At 34.2% G+C, this 20,401-nt stretch overlaps 1 protein-coding gene across 2 annotated transcripts in view; it reads left to right on the top strand.

Moving 5' to 3' along the window:
* cher (filamin A protein cher) overlaps nt 1-20,401 on the top strand; it is a 627,873-nt gene that overhangs the window by 215,818 nt on the left and 391,654 nt on the right. For both annotated transcript variants that reach the window (XM_081762014.1, XM_081762015.1), the window contains exon 3: nt 15,844-15,953. In XM_081762014.1, the coding sequence (XP_081618140.1) occupies nt 15,844-15,953 (110 nt within the window). The remainder of the gene's footprint in view (nt 1-15,843; nt 15,954-20,401) is intronic.

Genomic DNA, 20,401 nt, shown 5'->3' with positions numbered 1-20,401 from the left:
TTCGTAAAATAAGAAAATCATCCAGTCCTAAAGCAGTATCTAATTTATTTAAACATTGGAAAGAGTATAGTATGTAAAAAAAAATGACAAAATTATCAAAAATATATTATGATTATTCAAATCCTAATTCTTTATCAAGTATACAAACATTACACCGTAAAACAAAATTATCTAAAAAGAAAATTAAAAATTGGTTAGCTTCTCAAGATGCATATACATTGCATGCACCAATTCGTAAAGTTTTTCAACGGAAAAAGTATTATGTTAGTGCACCAAATGAAACATTACAAATGGATTTGGCAGATATGCAAAACATTGCAAAGTATAATAATAATTATAAGTATATATTATGTTGTATTGATATTTTTTCACGTTATGCATATTGTGTCCCCTTAAAAACAAAGAAAGGTCCTGAAATGGTAAAAGCAATAAGAAAAATTTTAAAAAATTTCAAGTTACCCGTGTTTAATGTCCAAACCGATTTAGGTACAGAATTTTATAATCGTCATGTAAAACAATTGTTTAAAGAATATGAAATTAATCATTATAGTGTTCATTCTGAAATTAAATGTGCTTTAGCAGAACGTTTTATAAGAACGATAAAAGAAAAATTGTATCGTTATTTTACTGCAAAAAATACTTATCGTTATATTAATGTCTTAGATCAAATTGTTAATAATTATAACCATTCATATCATTCAAGTATTAAAATGGCGCCTGCAGAAGTAAATGATTCCAATGTGAATCAAGTGTGGGAAACATTATACGGAAATACAATAAATAAAAAGAATACAAGTTGTAAATTTAGTCCGGGTGATTATGTTCGTGTTAGTAAGTATAAACATGTATTGGAAAAAGGATATTTACCTAAATGGTCACAAGAAATATTTATTGTCGATAAATGTATTAAATCTAATCCTGTGACTTATAAATTAAAAGATTGGAATGGAGAAGAAATTAAAGGAATATTTTACGCCCAAGAATTACAAAAAGTAATTATAAATTCAAAAAAACTTATCTTATTGAAAAAGTATTAAAACGTAAAAATGGGTGGATGTATGTAAAATGGTTGGGATATCCGTCAAGTATGAATTCATGGATTAGATCCGATTCTATTCAGTCTTCAAAATGAATTCAAACGTTACACATGACTTTTACGTTACTCTTCCTTCAAATGCCAGTAGTAAACTTTTTAATAATAATACAACGGCTTCATTTCGCGTTAAATTAGCACAACCTATTGATTTAAGTGATGGGGAATGGGGTGTTGCATTAACACAAATTAATATTCCGTGGAGTTTTTATAATGTTGGTGAAAATGAAGAAATAATAATTACTACTGTTATCAATGATAAAGTTGAACGCCATCATGTTCGTGTAACACCGGGATATTATTCGTCTATCGAATCTATTCTTGAGTTAATTCCTGAAAATGTTCGTATGTTACAATATTTACAAAATAAAAATCAAATTGTAATTAAACATTCTTTAAAATTAGAAGATCAGTGTATGATTGGTATTACACCAGGATTACAACATATTTTTGGATTTATTAATGAAAATACACACGATATTAAAAATGTAGTATACACAAAAATTAGAAATGTTGATTTATTATTATCACGGGGTAAATTTCCATGTAATTTAGATTATAATATTCCCAATTCAATTAATGTATGTGTTGATATTGTAAAACATCAACAAAATATTGGACCGTTAATTCGAAAACTTAGTGTATATAATGTACAACACGGTAATGTAAAATCTTTTGTGTTTCATACACCCCGTTATGTTAAAATTGAAAAGAAATATTTTGATACAATAGAAGTAAACTTAAAAGATGAACACGGTTTAAAATTACCATTTCGTTTCGGGACTTCAAACTTGACACTTCACTTTAAACGAAAATGATTTCTGAAAGTATTGATGATAGTTTTTACATTACATTAGTTTCAAATGCTAGTACAAATGTATATCCTACAAATAATCCAACACATTTTATTAATCAGTTGAAAAATAATATACGATTATCAGAATCCGATTGGTACGTAGGGTTAAGTGAAGTACATATTCCATTAACATGTTATAACGTCACCGAAGGTGAAAATGTTGTATGGTACAAATTTAAAAATGCAGACCCTATGAAAAGTAAAGTTGTTGTTGGATATTATCCATCCATTCATCATTTAATAGATGAATTAAATACAATATCAAGATTTATACGGTTTAGCTTTTCAAATATTGTACGTGTTGAATGCGATGAACGTGTAGAATCTGTTACATTGTCACCTACATTAGCTTTACAATTAGGTTTTTCTGAAAAATCAGATCTTGTAAAAGAACGCCGTGGATTCAAACAGCCATACGTAGATATTGGATATCCACATCAAATTTTTATTTATACCGACATTATACAATATCAATTTTTAGGTGATACAAAAGCTCCGTTACTACGTATAGCAACAATTTCAGATATTAAATATGGAAAAGTTCAAACAATTACCTTTGAAGATATTCATTATATGCCACTTGCAAAATTTTGTTTTAATACAATTGAAATACTATTAAAAGATCATGCAGGGCGAAATTTGCCATTCCGATCTGGGACACTGACCGTAACACTTCATTTTAAACGCTCTCCTGTTAAATAATAATAATAATAATAATAAAATGAGATCTAGACGTGTTACTTTACATCGTGGACGTGGAATACCATATTTTTCAGGACCTGTATATCAAAGGGGACATGGTATCGGGAGTTTCTTTAAAGGGTTATTTCGTTTTGCATTACCATTTCTTAAACAAGGTGCAAAAACTGTAGGACGTCAAGCATTGCAAACCGGTATACAAGTTGCGGGTGATGTATTGGAAAATAAACCATTTAAAGAAGCGGTTCGTGCACGTGTAAAAGAAGCTGGTAATAATTTAAAGACAAAAGCTATTAATAAAGTTGGACAGTTGCTAACTGGTAGTGGTAAGAGACGGTCACGCAAAAGAAAGGCTCCTACAATTGTAAATTTTGGACCACCAACAAAACGTAAACATAGAAACGATATCTTTTCATAATGTCGCTCCTAAATTCCGATAGTTCTGAATGCTGTACCAATGAATTTGATTTCTTTTCAATACCAATGACACAAACAGCTATTGAAGCAACTATAAATGCTGAATATCGACCTATTTCTACATTAACATCAGAAGGACCAATTGAATTTGTTATTCCTGGAGAAACAGGAGAATTTATTCATCCAGCATATTTATATCTTTATGTACGTTGTAAAATTACAAAAGATGATGGTAAAAATTTAGTTAACGATGATGTTGTAGCACCAGTAAATAATTTCCTACATTCATTATTTAGTCAAATTGATATTTCGTTAAATGATAAATTAATTAGTTCTTCATCAGGATCTTATCCTTATCGTGCATACATTGAAACTTTATTAAATTATTCTCATGATGCTTCTCAAACACATTTAGCATGTGCTATGTGGCATAAAGATACTGCAAAAAATTTTAATAAATTAGATAATACAAATGATGGTTTTCAAAAGCGTACCAATAAAATAAAAAATAGTAAATCTTTTGAAATGTACGGACGTCTTCATACTGATATTGTAAGTTTAGATCGTATGCTTCCTAATAAAGTAAGTTTACGTGTAAAATTACATCGTAGTAAAGATAACTTTTGTTTAATGTCTCCTGAAAATACAAGTTACAAAGTTGCACTTGAGGAAGTTATTCTACATGTACGTCGTATTGATGTTGCTGCAGATTTAGCTATGCAATTAAATACACGAATGGTTTCAGAAACGGCCAAGTTACCTCTCACAAGAGTAGAAACAAGATCTTATACTATTCCTGCACAAGTCAAGTCATATAACCTTGATAATCTCTTTCTGGGTAATGTTCCTAAAGGTCTGGTTATTGGTTTCATTTCCAACACAGCCTTCAATGGTAAATCACATCTTAATCCATATGAGTTCCGGAACTTTAACGTTAACAAACTGCAATTACATGTTGGATCAAAATCATTCCCTCCCAACCCCCTTACGCCTGATTTTAATAATGATTTATACCTTCTAAGTTACTATACTCTGATATCAGGTACTGGTATATATTATCAAAATTATTCACATACTGTTACTCTTGAAGAATATCCTAATGGATATACTCTGTATGCATTTATTCTATCTCCAACTGGAACTTTAGATGACAACACTTGGGATGTAGTTCGTGATTCTCCTGTAAATTTAAAAGTATCATTTTCAGAAACTTTAACTGAACCAATTACATGTATTGTCTATGCGCAATTTGATTCGTTAGCACAAATAGACAAAGATAGAAATATTTATACTGATAACACCTTTTAATTTATTCAGTTGAGTAGAATGAGGGTTGTTGTACACTTCTCCGCATTCCATAATAATGATGAGGAATTTATTGTAAAGGAACTAGCAATTGTAAATCCTGACGTTCCGTTTTTACAAAATTGGATATTTAAACCACCATATCCATTAAATAAGCTGTCTGAGCCAATCATAAATACAAACAAATATCTAAGTGAAAATGTATATGGCATTACCTGGCACGAGGGCGATGTAGAGTATTCACTTCTTAAGGAAATAATTCAATCATATTGTTCAAATACCACCAGTATTTACACGTATGGATTAACTAGAAAGTGTTTTCTTGAAGAAATTTTGCAAAGAAATGTTACAAATTTGGAAGAAATAGACTGTCCAAAGTATACTGCATTAAGTTTTCACGTTCACAAGTGTGCACATAATAAACATCGTTTTGGACAATATAGGTGCAGTATTCATGAAGCATTACTGTATAGTGAATATGTAAAAGTGTATGATTATGTTTTACATGTAAAAAACAGTGATAATTACATACCTACTATAATTAAGAAAAATAATAATCATGTATAGTGACGAATTGTTAAAAGTGTTAGTGACTGATAAAGTGACTGGTGCAAGTGTTACCGGGATTTATCCTATTGATAAACTTCCTGTAATGGTAGAACCACCTGCAGCACTTGTTATTAATCTTGATACATCCAATTCAAGTGGATCACACTGGGTCGCAGTGTACATTAATGGGAAAAAACATGGATTCTATTTTGACAGTCTTGCTATGGACATTCCCAAGGAAATAAAAAATTTTTTATCCAAAAATACTAAATTGTATTTTACAAACAGTGAACAATATCAGCACGATGATTCTGTGTTATGCGGATACTTTGTATTATATTTTTTGCATCATATTATTCGCACTCAATCATTTGAAAAGTGTTTAAAATTGTTTAACAACAAAAATTTAAAACAGAATGATGATATTGTTTATAAACATGTAAACAACATTTTAAAAAGAAAACACAAGTAATTTTTTTATTTTTTTTATTATTGTATATATTTTTTACAATAAAAATTTTTAAACTATATTCATGCATTTAATTTACAAATCCTCGTTACAATCTTGATAATGCATTAGTTAATGCTGTTGATCTTTCATATTTCCACCAGTAATTCAACTGTTGTGCGTTACGATATGCACATCCTGATTTCTTTACAACATTTTTGTGAAAAGAACAATATTCATTAAATGTATTTCCACACAAATCATTTAATGCTGGACATTGTTTTGTTTCTAAATCAATAACATTATCTAATGCAAATATTCTCTTAATCCAAAGAGATTTTTCTAAACCTTTACAATAAAAGGTTGAATTCATTGTACATAATTGATATACAAGGTTACGTATGAATGATACAGTATATCCTGTTTTACTATCCCAGTTCAATCCGTGTAAATTCAATGTCAGCCAATCAATTTGTTTTTGGCAACCTAATGACAATAAGTTATATTCTATTGGTGATTTTACCAAGCAATGAAAATTTACTGTATCATCACATGCGCTAAGACAAAACTCACGAATAATAAATTCGTTATCAGACATTTTAAAACCTTGAATATCAATAATGTATTGATTTACGCAAGGTGAAATTTCATTTGTGCGCTGAATGAAATATGGTATAATTTGTCCAATAAATTCAGTATTTTTTAAAAGATCACAAGTTTTACGCATAAAGCATATAAATGAGATTTCACTATGTTCTTGTTCATACAATTCAAAAAGTTCACCAAGAGTTTTATCAAGAGATAAATACTTTGCTGCAAATGATCCAATATCATGAAGAGTACTTGATTTGCAATCCAGAGGATTATTCTCACGTAAGTATACATTTATTGTTTTTAATACACAATTCACATTAATATTTTTAGCACTACATAACACACATAAAACACTCACACTATTCGGATACATTTTTCCTTCTGTCTTTTCTTAATAGAACCTCTAGTAATTCCGGAAAATAGTCTATATCATTTAATAATTCCACATATGCTTCATAAAATTTTTCTCTTGTTAATATTCCAATAATGTGGGTGTTGGCGTACAAATAAAACACATCATCTTCAACACTAGGGCTTGCTATAACACTCCAAGCACGGACTTCCAATAATTTTGGGGGTAAATTCATACAATCATGCGCATACACATGATACGATCCTTCTCTGCAACCATCACATATTAACGTGTCGTTAAATTTCCATTTTTCAATAGCTTTCTTTATACATTCTCGGTCCACATTTTGACTATTACAACAACAGTCTAAACTCCAAAATCTTGATGGTGATGATGCTGGGGTTTCTGGAACTGTTAATACTGATGAATCTATTTCATCAATATCAAATTCTTCATCTGAAGATGATTCATATATTTCTGTTTCAACATCAGATAATGATGTTTCAATATCGCAGTGGTCCTTCTTCTCATACGACTGCATTGTGTGTCTTTATATATTTTCTCTCTTAGGACTTGTATTTAAAGTACTTTCAAATTCATCACGTGTTCATCTTATGCCTAATCAAATGTGGTTAGTCATCAATCACATGCTACTTAATCATACGATTGTAGCCCCAAATTACTTATCACATGATGTTTAGTCATGTATCAACGGTCAAAATTACACATCGTCACATGATGTTTCGTCGTTCCACAAGTTTATCTAATCGTACAAAGGTCAATTCATCCGGGTTTTCAAAGCGCGCAAAACCTCAGTTCATGTCTTAAGTTCTTCGGTGATGGATGTGCGAGAACAAGACTCCGTCTTTAGTACAGACACCAAGTATGGCTAAATAATGAAATAAAGTTATTTCCTATTTTCCCAAGTTCAATTCCTGTGTCCACATAAATATAATTTCATATTTTTTAAAAATTCATTAAACAGGGGGGGGTGTCCCTAAAAAAACGTGGTCCATATACAGGGGTCAATCTTGGGTCATGGGGCCATTTCCAGGGGTCATCCATTGTGGTCCTGCACAGGGACCATCCACTGTGACCTTCGTAGTGGTCATTCAACCTTTCCTTTCGTCATCTATCATTGTGAAACACATCACGTGTTCCTTATCAATCAATTAACCTTTCCCCCTTTCCTAATCCTATTGCATCACCTCCTTCGATAGTCCCCTTATCCATAGTTAAACAGTAGATATGTGCTATCTCTTATCAACTGTCGCATCTCTTTTATGGATACCTCACTAAATCTATACTACTTTGGACGTATACAAAGTTTGAGACGTTATACGCGTGACCTTAGTCAGACTTTGTTTGCAATGGTGAGTTAATCACAACACGTGAACAGATATTTTATTCGTACAAGCCTAGTACGAACCAAATAATAAACGATGCAAGGAAAGAAGACTATCTGGAAATGAAAAACTCTCACTCGGGATAGGGAGGAATGAAAAACTGCGAGAACCAATTGAGAGATTGCTGACCCACGGAAAATAATCTTTTCTTAAGAGTTTTAAAATTTTAAAAACTTCACTTTGCATCATGAGTACCCGTGAGATTTGACTTGAAGTTTGCACTTGTATTTTCAAGTACCGCTCATAATTGTTTCCAAATTCTATGATACTTTTAAGTGTAAATATCTTTGCCCAAAAGAGTGCTGCATGCTGCTCTTGAGATTTCTAAAAGCAGTGGAATGTGGCCTTGTATCTTTTCATGGAATTGAAGTCAGACGTGCTTAGGTAGAATATAAACTTGAAGATCTGTTATGTTGTTGTAGATATTATAGGCTCGACTATGGCGTGGTTCTCCGGTTGATTTATGAAAATTAAATTTAATAAACATTCTGACAGAAGTCGTTTAGCTTCAGAAGAAAGCAACATAAGAGTCTATTTGGTTAGTGAATCTCATAAGTGGTTAAGCCAATAATAATAAATTCTCGTTGCATCGTCTGTTTATAGCTTCTTTCCTTATTAACTATCTGCTGCACACCTTTATCGTTCGTATCCTATTGTATTCCATTTTATCTGTATTTTTTCCTCTTTCCCAATAACTACATTATTCTAAATTTAAAATGGTACGAACCAATTGAACTTCTCGCATCATCCAGAATAATTTAGTCATAAATTCTTTACTTCAGCACAAATGCATATTTGTTCCTCATCTAATATAAATAAAATAATGAGTTTGTTTGTGTGTTTGTTTGTCTGTCTGTCTGTGTGCGGCCTGGGCACCAGACAGGTTGACCGAGAGTTACCAAATTTTGTAAAAGTTCGAACCAGGGAGGGTCTCAGGGGGGCGTTTACCGGGACAAGTAAAAGTAGTAGAAAGTGACCGATATTACTGTCGAAGTCATAGTTTTCGTGGTCGCTGAGATCAATTGTGAAACTCCAATCGCATTTACTTTCAAATTCACCCTATTCGGTTGCGGGCTGAGGGTCACCGGTGGGAGGATACCGAGACATGTAAAAGTAATCCAAAATGATCGATATTAGTGTCAAATACGTAGTTTCCACGGTCGCTGATATCAACGATGACACTTCCATTAGCGATGACTTGCAAATTCAGCTCCCATTGTATCCCGGCAGGGGTTTAGAGGAAGGGGATACCGAGACATGTAAAAATAGCTCAAAATGACCGATATTAGTGTCAATTCCGTAGTTTTCGGGGCCCTTGAGATTAATGGTGATACTCCCATAGGCACTGACTTGAAATACATCCCTCATCGTTTTCTTTAAAAAAAATCGAACCAGGGGGTCTCGGGGGGGGGGGGGGTTACCGGTATATGTAAACGTAGTAGAAAATGACCGATATTTTCTTCGTTCAGTTTGTTTACATAGATATTATATCTGTCCCATGCGAAGGATGGGTATATTCAGCTACTTTACATATAAAATTTAAGGTGCTTTAGAATAAACATTTTTAACAATGTAGGATCAAATAGTTGATACAGGTTACTTTTTTTGGGTTATATAATCAGACCTTCCTTTTTGTTTTTCTGTGTTGTCGCGAGAATCGAAGAGATGTATAAAAATTTAATAATGAAGCTCTTTACTGTTTGAATTAAAGGTTCAAGAGCATAAGATCTTGACCGTTTTTAGACTTCCAAACTAGCTATGGATAAGCCTCGGAAGTCATAGAACGTATGTGTCTGTCAAAAGGTATCAGCAGAGCAAAAACTGTAAGAGATATCGAGAAGAGATCTTTTTAAACAATCGATTCAGCGTAACAGAAATAGGTTTTATCTACTGCTAACCCTCTATTCAAACGGGAAGTGGTTTAAAATAGTCATTTCTTTTTCACCATTTATCGTGATGCAACGAAAATGGTAACAAATGGCGAGAAGCTATTTTTTCTACAAACGATTCATCAACGATTCAACATGACATGACTGTCCATAACACTCTACCAAAACCAAAAGTTTCAAAATTACTAGAGGAGAAGGTCTAAATACGGGCTACCATTTTTATTTTTCGAATATCAATAAAATGTTCTAAGGTATGTACGAAATAACAAGTCCAAATATGTTGAGAGATGTTAACTTCATAACAGAGTTACAAATATAGTTGAAAATTCCAAGATTAACAATAATACATACAGTTTTCTGAGAGAGGCCATAATGTTAAGTTTTGAAAGTGTGGTCTAAATATGGGCTACCTTCGAAATTTGCTACAAAGACACTAAGAAAAATGACTGATGGTACAAAATAAGGTGAAAGAATAATGTAGAGGTGATGACTGTGTATTTACAAAAGTCACAGATAGTCTTTCTTATCCGCACCAGCACATTCGTTATGTGCCCACATTGAACACATGATACATCTAACCCATAGCTCCCCTTGTGTTCTTCAGAGAATTTCCTATCGCAGAATATACAATTTTCATCTTCGTCATCAGGCTATCCACTTGGATGCGCTACGCCAACAGATCCTGGAGAACTTTCTTTCATTAACTGACTACTCATGTTCGTTCGCGGAAATATTACCATGGGAGGCACAAATTGTCCAGCGGCGTTCATACAGGCAATAATTGTGATTGTTGCATCTTTCTCTGTAAAAGTTAGAGCTGCTATTTGACTTTTACCTTTCCTTCCAATTAGAAACGGGAATTTGCTTTGAACAATTGTTGGGCCATTCATCATAAGTATCTTCGAGCAGACGAAAAAACTGCTGAATACTTTCCTTGTTGAAACCAAAAGCGCGAGCAAAAGACGTTCCACATGGTTTACGAAGCGCAATAACGTTTTTGTGCCGACGAAGGAAAAGATCAAACCATGATCTTCCAGCCTCTGTGTCCCTAAATGGATGTTGAAGACCATTTCGTTATGCTAGTTGATACGCCATACGTTTCAAGTCGCTCCTGGTGTATCCAAAGAAATTTTGCTCCATGAGGAGAAGATATTCTACCAATTGCTTTTCATGCTCGTCCTCTAATATAGGTTTCCTTCCAAGTTTTGTCGTTGCTGCTTCAATGGGAGTTAGATTGTTTCTTCCTTAACGTTTGCAGAGTTTTAAGTGGCACATTAAAAATCTTTGCTGCTTTCAGCGTCCCCATGCGTTTTTTTTCTTACGGCGCAAATAGCACTCGCCATGTCCACATCTTGCTTCCACATCTTTCTCTTGCCTTTTGGAATGTACTTGGGTTTCGATCTTGGCATACTGAAACAAAATGCATAGTTGAGAATTTTACAATGATGGTCCAAATATGGGCTACTAGCTTATATTTAGACCTAGCAAGGTAGCCTGTATTTAGACCATTCATAGATTTTGCTTTGTCATGTAACAGTACTCATACACAATATTATTTACCTTTCATTTTCTACTAACTACAAGTGCTATTCCTGCATAATACAACTTAGCTGTTACAATTTTTCAAACTGGGTTTTCTTATGGTCAAAAATAATACAAAACACATACTTGATAAAACTTTCACACGATTGCACACAGGCAAAATACACAAGTTGATCAACCAGACCCAACTGTTCGTCGCCATCTGAATCACGCTACCACCTTCGTCCTTGAATAATGCTTTCACACATTTGTCACTAGGTTTTAGTACTAGACAAGCATACAGAAGTCTAGAACGTCACCTAGCCCATATTTAGACCACAGCCCGTATTTAGACCTTCTCCTCTATTACTTTCGTTTTCAATACTTATTTGCACAAACCAAAACCGATAAGAGATATTGAGAAAAGTTTTTTTTTTTTTCTGCAATCGATTCAGCTTCTCAAGAATAAGTTCCGTCTCCTCCCTTAGCCCTCTACTCAAATCAGAAGTGGTTCAAAGTAACGATTTCAGGTTTTCAATTTTTAACGGCATAGAATAAAAATAGCATTAGCGACAAGCAGCTCTCTGCAATCGATTCAGAACATACCAGCAAAACCCACAAAATTCTACCAAAACCGAAAGTGGTTGAAATTTAGTACTATTTCCGGTTTCAGTACGGATTTCTGTTGAGCAGAAACGATAAGAGAAACAGAGATATGGTTTTCTACAATCCATTCAGCTTTCTAAGATTAAGTCTTTCCGGATCACCGGGACTGTTCGGGCCACCAGATCAGGCCGGGTCTGAGAAACAGAATCCAAACCCAGATGACCCGGACAAAAGTCGTGACCCATGACCCATTTCATTATTGGGCGTAACATATCAGATAGGATTAAAAATTCGGAAACATTCCGAACAAGAGCAAAATATATATAAAATATAGATCCATAAGGAGAGTCAGACGAACTCTTAGGGCTTATAGGGGCTCAGAGTAGAGCGCTTACCTCTGGTACGTGGGTCCCCAGGTTCGATCCCCTGCCAAGCAAGTTGGTGGTTGACAACATCGTGTCCGTGGATTTCTCGAGATACTCCCGTTTTCTCCCACTTTCTCATTCCATCAATTGTTCCATAGTCATTCACTTGCTTTAATCGTAGTTTCCATTAGCCTAAAGGACATAATCGTGGCACGTTAAACTGAAGTATTTTATTTCATTTAGTATGAACTTTTGGTTGGATATAGGAGTAAATTCGAGCGAAAAATAAACGCAAAGATTAGGAGAAAATGTTTCATACGAAAGAAACTATAAAATTTTCTGAAATTAATCAGATAATCTTAAATTACATTTAACCCATTTTACATAATTTCTGACATTGATATTGGCTAAAAAAGGTAGGCGTTCGTTGTAATCTTTGGTGTAACATTGTATCGTTGGCTTTTTGCAGTAACATTTCAACCAAATTGTTAGTTATGAGCGATTGATTTTGGACTTGAACTTTGCGCCTGGCAGAGGTCAAGCTGTATAACTAGCTTGTGTAGTTAGGTGAGCTCAGAAAAGAAATGTAAAACCTAAAGTTGGTGCCGGTGAGATCTTCTGTCTGACATTGGAAATAAACCAAGCGCTGAAACTGCTTCATGAATTTCGTTTGGTTTGGTTCTGATTTCCTCGTATTTCTTTATTGCTTTTTTATGGCACCTCTGGAATTTGAATGTAGTTGAAAGAAAAAATAGCAAGAAAATATAGTATTCTTCTTTCTTTCTTTTTATTAACATATCAACTGTTGGTGACGCTTTCGTAAAACTTTGCTTGTAGTCTTCGTGCTTCGAATAGAGTATCAGCTATCACGCATAAAATTCAGCTCACTCAGACAAAAAGTTAAGAAAGTCTGTACCACTCGCGTTGGATTGTTCAGGAAGGTCAAAATGGATGGGGTTCAGAAGGATAATTCAACATAGTAGTGTTGAAAACAAATTTTTACAACTTTCAACCCACTTGTCACTTTTTTTTTCAATAATTATATATCGGAGTGTATTTTGGGATCTCAAGTGATCTAAAATTTGACACCGAGAAGTGTGTCCAACTATCAAATTGAATTAGCTCTTGAGAAATTCTTGAAAAAGAAAGAGAAAAAAAATCATAAATCAAGTTTCCATCTTTAGCTCATTGGGTAAAAATTCCATAATATTAGATATATATTTTTCTGAATATTGACATTCTAATAGAAATATTTGTATAACAGAGTTCAGGCATGAAAATCAAATTCATAAATTGCAAGGTGCAGCTACAATATTTTGTGATTATTTTGAAACTATTTTGCGCGATTGAATGTCAATTTCAGTACAAAAATTGTCCTCAGTTTTACGAAAAAAAAATGAAATCTTTATGTTTAACGTCCTACAATTATGCCTGTTAGGCTAAGGGAGACGATGATTAAAGCAAGTGAATGATGGTGGAATGAAAATGTGGGAGGAACACGAGAAAACTCACGGGCACGATGTTGTCCACCACAAACTTACTTAGCCGAGGATTGAACTAGGGACCCCACGTACCAGAGGTAAGCATTTTACCAGAGCCACTGTGCTTCCTTAAGTTTTACGGATTTAGGCAAATATAATACTTCTTTATTTCGTTTGCATTTCTTGTCTCAACTTGAGAGGGAGAATATGTCTTCTGTTTGTCTTGAGAACAGAAGATACAGAATTTGCTGTTAGAGAAAAAAAAGAGAGACAAACAAACAAACAAACAAAGATATAAAGATTTTATTGATGACAAAAATAAAATAAAATAAAATAAATATTTTCCCGAAAACTGTCATACTGACTTCGCTCATACTTTAGGCTGTAAATATTTCACTTTAGTCCGCGTCACTCGAATTGGCGTGTGGCATCAGCCAATAAACTTGCATTGTGCTGTTACTAAACCTTCAGTGAGGAATCTAATCATTCACAATTGTCCACAAATACGAACAAAATCAGTTATGAATGATTAGGTTCCTCCCTGAAGGTTTAGTAACAGCGCACTGCGAGCTTATTGAGTGATGCCATACGCCAATTCGGGTGACGCGGACTTTAGTAGCTCTGATATACCACCATACATTTCTGGAAGACAGGTTCGATTCCTGGTGGAGACACTCGTTAGCAAAGGTATAAAAGCCTTTTAAGGCCAGCCATCCTGAGTGAGGTTTATCCTAGATTTTGCTCATTCACACCAGGCAAATGCTGCGATGACACCTATCATAAAGGGTCCCAGACTGCTTCCTTCCTTTCGTATTCCTCTTCTCCTTCTCTACTTCCCCGGACAATGTGATTGCTCATGGACATCATCCATCATACGCGACGGGCTAAAATGGCCATAGATGACGGCAGCTCAGAAGTATAATTTCTAAACGTAATATTTCTGTAAGAAAAGCACAGATAGTGGTTAGATTTGGTTTAGAAGACTTTTGTATTATTTATGAAACTGCTGTAATGAATACGTATTAACAACCCTAAAATATGACACAAGTAGCTGAGCGAGCGAATCTGTCAATAGTTCTCTTGTTCTTCCTCTCTCTCTCTCCTCTTTTATCGTAATACTTCTAGATTTTTTAAACAACCTTCATATCTTGGTGTTATAAGAGGTCACAGGCGGGAATGTTGTTAACTCTAGGTTTGCAAACAGTAGTGGCCTAAAATCTATCCTATACACACACATTGTATTATACGTAGTGTGATATCTGTCGTCACACAGAGATTTCAATAATTTGCCACAATTCTTGCTGTAACACTTTGCACTGTCTAGAGACTGAATAATATCTTGCGAAAGACAGTTCTCAGTAAGTACTTTGCTACACTGATAGAATCAGTTTTGAACAATTGTGTTGTGTGCATACTTAATTTCGAACAATGTAAACAGTATTGCTATTAATTAGTGATTAATAAAGAATTTGAAATTACTATTGTGGAAAGCAGGCGCGCACCGAGATTTTTTTTTTTTTTTTTTTTTGGAGGGTGCAATCTTTAGGGGTGGGAAGTCCAATGCTACAAGCCACTGCGTCTATGTAGTATTGAATGGGCATTATTATGTATCCGATAAGTAACTGTCAAATACTTCCTATATTTACAGAAAAAAATCATACAACTAGATTGTTTTTAGAACAGGAAGAGTACAGATGAAGTGTAAAATCAAATGTTCATGCTACATCAATCCATTTCTCTGTTAAGCTAGTACAGTTTTATTTAGAAAGCTACAAATGTATGTTGAGTTAGGAAGTTTCTGGGATGATCTGGACCCGGTGGACCCCCGTGGGTGCGCCCCTGGTGCAAGGGGATTACACTTTTTCATAAACCTATTTTCCCCGTACGAAGAACGAGCATTTCGGCTAGTGCTAAATTTTGCTTGAGATTGATATTATTCATAGACAAAAGGGAGCCAATTCTCCTCCAAATTTAAGAACATATTTCACAGTAACTTTTTTTCTTTAATCGTTAAAATTGCGGCAAGTATTTTGGTAGCCTAAGAAGTAAGTTGTTGGGTAATGATGAAAGTTTTCAAAGGTAAGTTGTTTAAATCTCCAATTTAAATAAATATTCCGTTTTTTACAGTGCACTCCACTATTGGTGTACGATGCGAATTATAGGCATATTTTACTTGGGCTCTTGATGCTTTTAAAACATGTTATTTGATGGCATTATTGAAAGATATTTTCTGATGTCTCCTTCCTTCCTGTTACCTTCCAGGCTACTTCACTGGATTCAAAGCAAGGTTCCAGATCTTCCTATTACAAATTTCACATCCGACTGGAACGATGGCCGAGCAGTTGGAGCTCTCGTAGACGCAGTCGCACCAGGTAAGGTTTCCAAGTATCTTGAAATTTCAATATACGGAATATGATAAGTCATGTAATTAATCAATGTGATTTCTCAATATGAAATATTCCATACTTGTGGAAGCGAATATTAATTTTGGTAGTTGGTGTTGCAATAAAACTCCAAAAAACAACATTCGTAGTGCTTGTAAAAAAGATTTGTAGTTCCAGGGGAAATTTCTCCTCTGGTCCAACCTCTAAAGACATCACTACTTCTAAATAGTGAAGTCCTCCTTGCTGGTCTAGTGAATAACGCGCACGCCGTTGGTGCACTTGGTCCCGCTTGTGATTTCCTGTTAAAAGCATTGAAATTTGAACACATTACTGTGTTCGAATTTCACCCTAAACTGTAAGTCCACGCTTTACATAGCCATTGTGCTGAAAAAGTAAACTAAACTGCAATAGACAACCAACCAACCTAAATACCGAAATAGTTACTTTTCATTGTACGTTTACCTCAATGTATTGCCACGCATAGAGGTCATATCGTCAACATATTCAAACCAAGTAAAATTTTTATATAAAGTTCTCTAGAGGGTTTCGAATTTTCTTCCTATTTTCAAAATAAGGATAATTTACGAACTTCTAATGGAAAGTAGCTATTTTCTCGAAAGCGACTGTAACGATGTTTTTTTTTCATATTTCATAAAACAAAATTTTATTAACAATCTAATAATATGGTATAAATGATTTCTCTGGGGAAAATACAAAATAAGTTTATTCATATGTTTTTTGTTTATTTGTTTTTCTGATAACTTTCTCGGAAATGGCGGAGACAGTTTCATATTTCACTAACACATATCCTCTAACAACCCTACAACATGGAATAAATTGTTACTTTTGACAGAGCGAGAGTGAGAGAAAACGTAACCTGTATTTTACTTTTGGGGTGAGATTTTTTTCAGAAAATTTTCTTAAAATTTGCTCAGGCGATTTTGTTCATATTTCGTAAATAAATATTAATTCAGTTAAAACCCTATAATATGACAAATCACATCTCTTGGAAAAATTGAGTGGAGCAGGTAGGTAGTTTACTAGATCCCCGCCTGTTTGCTGTTTACATTAGTGATCTGTCTAGAAATTCTGTCATATTATAAACTATCTGAAAATACCCATTCTTCGCATGGTGACTGTATTTGAAAGTGAACGCCTGTGGGAGTGTCTCCATTCATCTCAGCGACCGCGAAAACAATGGATTTGACACTAATATCGCTCATTTTGGATTATTTTTACATGTTTCGGTAACCCGTCCCCCGCAGGTGACGCCGGACCGCATACAATGCTATCTGAATTTGAAAGTCATCGCTAATGTAAGTGTCACGATAGATCCCAGCGACCGCGAAAACTATGGATTTGACACTTTGTCATTTTCTACTACTTTTACATGTCCCGGCAAACGACCCCCTGGTTCGAATTTTGAAAAGAAAAGTGCTTCGTCTTGGTCTGGGGTCTAGACCAAGGTACCCGCAACCAAAAGGGGTCCTAGAGGGAGAAAGCGCCTTAGCAACGATGTTACTGTGCTAAAAAAATTGGTTAAATTTTAACGACAATGCGTTCATTTCTTTAGTTTCAATTTCAATGTTGCTTTTCTTTCTACACAAATCATTATTGATCGAATATTCCAGTATGGTCTAGAATTATTAATAATCTTGGAAAATGTTGCAAAGACTGTTATAGAAGTGCGAAAATGTTCTAGAATGTGCACCACTAGAAAGATACACATTAAGAATACGGTGTCATTTTCATTAAAGTTTACAGGTATCATTATCATTATCATTATGCTCAGGCTCTTTTCAACCTATTTAATGTTTTGAAAGGAAAATGGTGGAGTTATGTCTAGATGATGGGTGTCAGACAACAGAACCTACCTTAACCTTACCTAACCGAATCCGAGCTACTACTACTATTTGTACTACTACTAGCACTACTTACTACTACTACTACTACTACTACTACTGTTTGTACTACTACTAGCACTACTTACTACTACTACTACTACTACTACTATTTGTTCTACTATTACTACTGCTACCACTATTACTACCAACTACTACTATTACTATTTGTACTACTACTACTACTACTACTATTTGTACTACTACTACTTCTACTAAAGGCTGTCTCTCATATCTAAACACAATTATCTCTGTGGCATCTTTGAAATTTACCTGTTCCAGGTTGAGTATCGCCATGCGCCAACACAAGAAGAGCCTATATAGAGTAGCGATACTATTTCCACAAAGAAACATGTTTCAGAGTTCCGGTAAGAATTACTTATTCAGAAGCATAATTAACTAAAATTATAAATTATTGAGAAACAACTTTTCTGGGAGGTACATTGACAGAAAGTTAAATACATGTCAGTTTCATCTTCTAATTACTTAATGCTATTTAGTACCAATGTACTCAAATAGCACCAAATAAAGTTAACTGGCAACGATGGACCGGAGTCTGAGCCATTACCTTTATTTACAAGTTTGTTTAAACGAAGAAGATATAATGTCTACAGACATCGTTGAAAATACAATGATGGTTTCAGAATTATAAGTACCTAAAATGCCCGTCCTTCGCACAAGGAAAATACGTTTATAGGAAATGAATTGTATGCCACTGATATGTTTAAAACGTAACAAGTGAAAGTAAATTGCTAAAGGTAAAACTTAGTGAACAGTGTATTAAATGGAATTTAAGAGTGTTGAGTAATAATAATGTTAAACAGAATGCCAAACGTAAAAGAGCAGGTAATCTAGCCACTAAACAACAAATGTAGTTGATAAGCAAGTATTATAATAAAACAACTTAGTTAAGTATGAAATAAAATGAAAATAACATTAAATACAAACCAGACTTTCCTTTCACTATAATTTTCTTCATTTGAATTTAATAGCATTATTGTTGCTTTTTTAAAAATGAACTTCCGTTCACCAAATTTACCATTCTTGCATAACCGTGCACTTCATACGTAAAAGTATGAAACTTGTTAAATAGTCACAAATCAATTTATAGCGAGTCACTTATCTCCTATAAACATATTTCTCCCGTGCGAAGAACGGGCATTTCAGCTAGTTTGAATAATAGGTCCTACTTTTTCTTTCTAGTTATGCTCATATTAATTTGTAGTCAGCTAATTAGTGACTAGTAACAATAATATAGTGGCTGATTGCTGCTTTCTTTAATTTTATCAACTGAAAAGTCGAGTGCATTCGTCCTTATTGGGCGTCCACTTTGCTTACAACTGATAAGTGTTGTAATAGTCACATTCAGTAAGTAAATTCCTCAAATCTACCCCGTTATCCTTTTTGATAAACGTCCTATTCCAGATATGAGAGAATATTTGAACGAATTAAAGATATGTGTGAATCATAGTATTAAAAATCGTACTCTTCAATTAAATGTTCACCTCTGTAATATACCAGTAAAAAGAAATTCAAGTCCTCAAATTTCTTTTTCTGTACCAAGTATACTTTTATATTACCTCACATTTCCAGTTTTCGAAACGATATTAACTGCCATGAATATCGTGTTTACGAAGTGACCTATGTGAAAGCATATGATTGCAAATCATTCTTTCCGGATGAGGCGCTGGCGGAAAATGTTGGAAAGAAAATGTAAGATGTTTGAAACACCTGCTGGCTTAAGCTAAGCTCCTTATTCTTCTTCAGCCTCACGATCACGAATATATCAAAACTTCTTCGTAATTTTATTACGGCCTTGTTCTTCAATTTCTGTAAAGTTTGTTTTGTTGAGAACTTCGGCGGCGAAACCCCTTGATATACGGTATTTCTCTTTCGAAGTGGCTTCTTAACTGATGTGTAGCTAATGGATATGAGTTATTGTTTAGTACTTGCATTTTTATTTAATCCAGTACTATCAGATGGCTGTTCGTCTTTAATAGGAAAAGTTATACAGGGTGTCCCGAGAACAAGTTAAAGACGTGCAAGTCATATCATTAAAATCAAATTTTGCCTACGTGTTCAGGATCACAATACCGCCTTCCCCGAAATATGATAGGTCTTAAATGCCTGATTACGGAAATGGGATAATTTAACATACTTAGTGGAATTAGTCGTAGCGATGGCAACATTGAATAAAATAACAGACCAACTTTGCATTGCAGAATTGGAATTCTGTTGGAACGAAAAAGTGTTATTGATGACCAATTACCACTTCGCAACTTGGGTAACAAGTACATACGTTGGATAAAAATTAGTTGCAACACTTCTCACATCAAATGGGTGTGTCTCAACATTGTAAGTTTTCCGTAGGTGATAAGGGAATGTTAGGCAATAAAGTGAGGCGCGTGATAACGACTGTGTGTTATCCAAGGAAGTCAACAGTGTCGTAAAGTAAAGGAAAGCGAAAGCGCCATAACAATATGTTTCGGAAATACGAACAACGTGCGTGGAACAAGATTGATGTAGCACGTAAGC

This window comes from Thermobia domestica, chromosome 6 (genome assembly GCF_964235325.1).
Source record: "Thermobia domestica chromosome 6, izTheDome1.hap1.1, whole genome shotgun sequence".
NCBI classification, from domain to species: Eukaryota; Metazoa; Arthropoda; class Insecta; order Zygentoma; family Lepismatidae; genus Thermobia; species Thermobia domestica.
The sequence above is the reverse complement of the archived record's forward strand: the minus strand, read 5'-3'. Positions and strand labels throughout refer to the sequence as shown.